Source organism: Cavia porcellus, unplaced genomic scaffold (genome assembly GCF_034190915.1).
Source record: "Cavia porcellus strain 051 isolate PalLab524CR breed Dunkin Hartley unplaced genomic scaffold, mCavPor4.1 scaffold_1, whole genome shotgun sequence".
NCBI classification, from domain to species: Eukaryota; Metazoa; Chordata; class Mammalia; order Rodentia; family Caviidae; genus Cavia; species Cavia porcellus.
The window spans coordinates 197,629,074-197,635,407 of record NW_026947484.1 but is presented as its reverse complement, the minus strand read 5'-3'; the positions used below and the strand labels follow the sequence as shown (position 1 = coordinate 197,635,407).

Below are 6,334 nucleotides of genomic sequence, written 5' to 3'. Positions count from 1 at the left end.
GTTAATGTAGCTAATACTTTAGAGTTTTACTATTTTGTTTTACTGATGTCAATGTAATGATTATTCTATTGCACAGCACTATTACAATTCCCAGTCACAGGAAAAATTATTTTCATTTGTTGCTATATTATTTGCCAACATTTTAGTTTGTACTTTGTGTCTGTTCAGAAAGAGAACCTTTTTGTGTTTGTGTTTTTGTATTGAAGCTATATTCACTTCCAAATGCAATTAGTAGCATATAATCTTTTTTTTTTTTAAATCCAAAAGCAACGGACATTTATTCCTCAGTTTTTGTGCAAGAGTGTAAAGATGCATTTTAAAGAACCTGATGGCTAGAGAGCATCGGCCATGGCCTTCAGGCTGGCCTGGTTTACAGTTAGATTTGGAAAAGGAAAAATGTAACTTGCCTAGTTCACATGAATGATGTTTCTGGCAAACACAGTTGTTTACAAGTTTCAAACTACATTTTACTATAGTCAAGGGAAGACTTCAAAAAGCCACATACAATACAATTTAAAACTGGATGAACATCCTTCTAAATGTTAGTGCAAAGTAATTATGCAGACTCTCCAATACAAGATTGTGCTCATGTTTCCCAGGTCTGGTCAAGTTGCACTTCTATAATTACAATCACAGAGGCTTAACTTACCGAACAGCAATGCCTTTGTGTTTTTATCTCTTACGCACCAAGGGAATGTCACAAGATTTTGGTGAAATGCAGCTTAGATTCATTAATAAATCAAATTTCTTAGTTAACAGTCATGTTCCCAAAATGCTGCACATATACATTTCATGAAAATGCTTTCAAGTTTGTGTCATAGTTCAATAAAATTACTCAAGGTTTTGTTTTTTTACTATGTAAACTGGAATTGTTTCATGATTTTGAAATGTAACCAGTATAATAAATGAAAACATTTTAGGAGTGGGGGGAAATCCACCACTAATCTCAGCTAGACAAAGTTCTTAAAATCAAAAAGCCTATTCACACAAAATTAAATGTAATGACTGTAGTAATCAGTTTATTACACAGATTAATCATTCTTGAACGTACCAGCTCCAGAGGAGCAATTGGGTCTTTAAATATACACAAGTATTTCCATCACATGAATTTCACCCTTACATCCAAAGAGACCTAAGCAGTTAAAAACATAAGAAAAATAAGAGCTATTAGCTATGTATTAACTGAGAAACCTCGTACAAACCAAAGAATATGGAGAGAAAGGGGCTAAAAGGACAAAAGTTCAAGGGGCAGAGAGATATAAAGAGTTGGGAACAAAGCCCATCACACTTTATGTGCTAATAGCTCCAATCCATTTAAATGTTGACCAGTTAAACTTAGACCTTCAAAATACAGGATGTGGGTAGAATTTAATCTGGTTGGTCGTAACTTTCAGCTAAATTGTAGGTCCTTCGGAATAAATGAATACAGAAACAGCTTCATGTTCTTCACTTTGCTTTTCATAACTGTTTGGAGTTTAAACAGATTCCACTTAAAAACATCTCCTACAAGTCAGTGGAGCTTCTCCCCACCCAAGCACACACATGTACCCACCACCCCTCACACCTTGCTGTTATCCAAATTTAAGTCAATATGGAAAGCTTTTTAGTCTCATATCTAGGTTATGTCTGAAGAACTGGCTTGTCACACATACACTTCTCTGCTAGGAGGCAATGTTGGTACAGAAGTACAGTATTTCTAGTTTGTTGTTTCCAAGTATGTACAACACGCAGCACTGCTGTATCAGGTAAACATGTGCACAGTGGAAGATGAGGCGTGGGCTCATAGAAAGCAGTCAAATGGAAATCAAAAGGACTTTCTCTTTCAGAGTTCCCCTATCTTTATTTGTAGAGGTTTTCCAATAATTTCTTTAATTACATCGCATACTTCTGAGTCCATTCTCGAGCTATTCTGTTGTACTTTTCTCTATCTGTTTTGTAGATCCGAGCAATCTCAGGCACTAAAGGATCATCTGGATTGGGATCACACAACAGAGAACAGATGGACAAGAGTACTTTTGAAATAGTTAGTGCTGGAGACCACTGTGACTGAAGAATATCAAGACAAATGTTGCCATTACTGTTAATATTTGGATGATAAATTCTTGTTGTAAATGCAACCTTAGGTGGTTTGAAGGGATAATCTGTTGGGAAATGAATTGTCAAGAAAAATACTCCACCCTGATAGGGGCTATCATTTGGCCCCATTATTGTAGCTTGCCAATGGAACATATCATCTCCAACAGGACCTGCTGAACACTGTGCTGGTGGGTCCCGTGCCAGATCATTCAATTCCTTGTGGATCCTTTTCAGAGCCATGGCGGGAGGCGGGTGGCGGCGGCCCCCCGGGGTGGGGAGGGGGGCGGGGAGGGACGGGGAAGGGACCAGGGGGCCTAAGACCGCCTCGGCGGTAGCGGGTCAGATGGTAAGTTCGGGAGCGCAGGTTAGGCAGGACGGGCTGAGAGCCAGGGCCCGCACAGCTTCCGGGCCCTCAAGGCTTCTGGGCCTGCCGCAGCGCTCACCGCATCACCCGGCGGCGGCTCCTTTATACGCTGCCACCCCAGCCTTCGCCGCCGCTGCCGCTGGCGCCCCCGCCACCACCGCCAGTAGCATATAATCTTTATTTATTCCTCAAACATTTCAAGAAGCTAACCAGTAGCCTGTCAGAGATAATTCTAACTCATCAGAAAACTGCACTGGATTATAATATCCCCTAAATTCTTAAATGTTTTTTATTGGCTACAACTTGTCTCATTTCCAACTGGTTATTTTGCATTGGTTTTAGGAAATAATATATTCATTTTGTTGGTTTTTAAAATGATCTTTATTTTGGCTCAATCTAATACTTTTTTCTTATTTCCTTTATACTGTCTTTTACAACTTTAGACTGTTCCTTTTCTCAATTTCTTATGAATAATCTATGTTCCTGAAAAACTTTTTAGTGAGGCTGAATTGCTTTCATCTGTTGTACCTTTATATTTAAAATATTGCTATTTTATTTTATTTTATTTTAAAGCTTTTTTTTTCAGTTTTATTTAAGGAGAAAAAGAAAAAAAACAGAAAAAGGGTACAAGTTATACAGAATTTCAGAAAAAAACAGTAGGAAATCACTAGTTAATAAATTACATATTGTCATCCTAGAAATAGTTGTTCAAGTTACAAAATTAAATCATATAAAGTGGACATTCAAACAGTGAGACTGCACACAGTTCTGTTCAATGATCCAACAAAACTCAGTAATATGGTTATCTATCTTATACACTTAAATACACATGCAGTTATATCCTTTAGAGCACTTTCTTTTCCTCTCTTTTGTACAATGACAATTACACATTTTGGGTTTTATTACTCCCAATATTGCTATTTTATATGTTACCAGATATTTCAGTTGTTTTGATAGGTTTCAATTTTAAGATCCATCAAAAATATCACTTTACTATATTTAAAACATCAATATTAATGCCAAACCATGATTTTTCTACTTTCAGTAAGCTGTAACTCAAATCAGGCTTTAGGAGACTCAAAAAATGATGACTTGATAGGAAGCTGGATAGAGAACCTCTGTGGGAAAAACAGCTCAGATGCTAGAATTTGACAACATGGAGAGGGCCAGACGATTGGAGAATGAGTCTTATTAAGCCAGAAGAAAACCAAAGGGAAAAATAAAATTAGGAAGAGGAAGGAAAAGCATGGGTGGAGGGCTGAAGCCTGACATGCTCACTGAGACCCATTCCGTGCTGGGTACGCCCTAGCATTGGAGAATCCAAAGTTGCACCAAAGCCGCAGCTGCCAATAACGGGAGTTGATGAGTCCAGGACCCTTGACAGGAGCATGCAGCACAGTTTGGAGTGGAGCCAAGGTGGAGAGCTTTATTGGCTCTCGGTGAGTACTGGAAATTGGGTCCCGGAGCCCTGCGGAGCAGCCAGAACCTCCTGGCTGCACTGGAGGAGGCCTTGGAGAGGACCATGCACCTGGGCGCCAAAGCCGGCCACTGCACAGTTTTCTAAAGAGGCAAAATGCTGATCTAGACGTGGAAAAACCACATCAAGCTAGAATCTAGCTCTGCAGAGGAAGGAAAAACATGAGTGAGGGCTGGAGCCCTATGCGCTCACTGAGACTGGTCCATGCTGTGCTGGGAGCACCGTGAAGTTAGGTGATTCAAGGTCGAGCTGAAGCCATGGCCACCAATTACAGAAATTGTTGAGTTCCGAGCCCTTTGCTGGAGGATGTGGCACAGCATGGAGTAGAGCCAAGATGGAAAACTGCATTGATTCCTGGTGAGTGCTGGGGATTGGGTCCCGTGGCTGCTGCTGCTGGCTGGAGGACATCTTGGAGGTGGGCAGAGCCTGGTGCTGTGGTGGTGTCTGTTGGCTGTCCTGGGCATAGAGAGGATTGGTGGGATCTGATGGGGCTGAGCTATGCCTCTGGTTGGGACCCAGTAGCCAGGGACAAAACTGTCATAACTCTGTGACGTCCACAAGGTACAGCCTAAGTTGCTGAAGGAAATTGTGGGGTGACTGGCTCGAGGCTTGAGGCTAGCTTGCACCATCCCTGCATCCCTGTGTGTACCTCAGATAATAGCAAATTGGGGAGGGCCACAAAACCCCAGTCAGCACACTTTGGAAAGACCCTAAGCAATATGGAGAGGGCAAGAGACCCCAAACACACTTGTCTGAAAGAAACCAGAAACATGACAAGAGACAGAAATAAAAAAAAAAAAAGCCTCTAGCCGCTGACCCAGGAGAAGTAAATACAGAAGAGAACTAGTGCTGTAATCATGCAATATTAGACACAGCATCAGCGGACATAAAGAAATACCTCTGTGACCTCATAGATGAATTTAAAATGTACTTCTGATCAAAGTGAGGCAGGATATAAAAAGAAATGATAAGCTCCTCCCAAGAGAATACAGATGGAAGAACAGAGGAACTCATAAAAGGAAGAGAAACCTCTGATGAAGGATATAAACAAAATCTAGAATACATGAAACAGATCCAAAGAGATTACCAAGGAAACTAAAAACTACACTGAAAACTGGCAAAATGCCTTGACAGAAACTAAAGTTAGCCTTTTGAAACTTGAAGAGAGATTTATGATGTGTGATCATGAAAGAAAAGATCTCTTAAAAATAACAAGGAACCAGGACAAAACAATTCAAAGGCTAGAAGATGATAAGAGGATTTATAAGTTAAGAGTAAAAAATGTGAGTGAAGAAGCAGGAGTAACCTCAAATGAACTACAAAGACTATTCACAGATATAATTAAGGAAAACTTCCAAAGCAAAGGAAAAAAAAATGATATCCAGATAAATGAGGCATATAAAACACCAGCCACCTAAAACCAAAACAGATCTACACCCAGACATATAATAATCAAGATTCCAGAAATTCACCACAAGAACAGAATATTAAAAGCATTAAAAGCATCCAGAGAAAAGAAGCAGATCACCTACAAAGGAAAAATTACCAAAATAATGACAGACTTATCAACACAAACTCTCAAGTTGAGAAGAGCCTGGGGGGGATGGCCCAAGCCCTGAAAGAAATAAACCCCCAACCAAGACTGATGTACCCAGAAAAACTCTCTCTCCAAATTAATGGAGAAACAAGATATTTCCAAGACAAGGAGGAACTGTGGGCATTCATGGCCACCAACCCAACCCTACAAAAAATACTGAAGGATATTCCAGAGAGAGAGGAAAAAATATGAGGATTCCAGCAACAGTGGAAGAGAGCCCTCAATGAACAGGGCAGACAGTGGAATGAAGGAGTGAAGTGGATAAATAATAGCAGAAGGATAGAATAGCAGAAATGAGGCAGAGACAGTAAGCTATAATCTTTAATACAGATAGCCTTGATACACTAACAAAAAAGAAACACAGGCAGAGTAAATTAGGAGGCAGGATCCATCGAGATGCTCTGAATAGGAAATACACTCAACCTGAAAGAGGGTTAATAAACTGAGAGTCAAAGATGAGAAAACAATGTTATATGTAACAGGAAACCAGAGAGAAATAGGGACAACTCATCCAGCAACTGCAGATAGGTTGGAGAGTCATAACACTTTTGGGCAGCATAGAACTACACAGCTGGAAGGAAGGAAAACCTTGTGGCTTTAGTAAGTAAAGGAGTACAGCTCAAGATCAAGCTCAGGGGTAAAAAGGTTCAGCAACACTAGATAGATAACAGGTTGACCCCCTAGTCTAAAAACTAAAGGAGCTAGTGGAACCCAAAATATACAAAGCATCCTGAGAAAGGAAAAGGGGAGGAATAGCCTAAAAAAGAAGGCCAAGGACATTGTTAAAAGTGTATCAGGATTTAAAAGCCACAGTAGTCTT

The 6,334-nt window shown here is 40.1% G+C and overlaps 1 protein-coding gene across 1 annotated transcript; it reads right to left on the bottom strand.

Annotated features, from left to right (window-relative positions):
- Positions 1 to 381: 381 nt before the first annotated feature.
- Positions 382 to 2,501, bottom strand: LOC100714401 (ubiquitin-conjugating enzyme E2 D2-like). Its single transcript, XM_063227078.1, has one exon. It carries the CDS (start codon positions 2,314 to 2,316, stop codon positions 1,873 to 1,875), a length of 444 nt encoding a protein of 147 aa, XP_063083148.1. The 5' UTR covers positions 2,317 to 2,501; the 3' UTR covers positions 382 to 1,872.
- Positions 2,502 to 6,334: the final 3,833 nt, after the last annotated feature.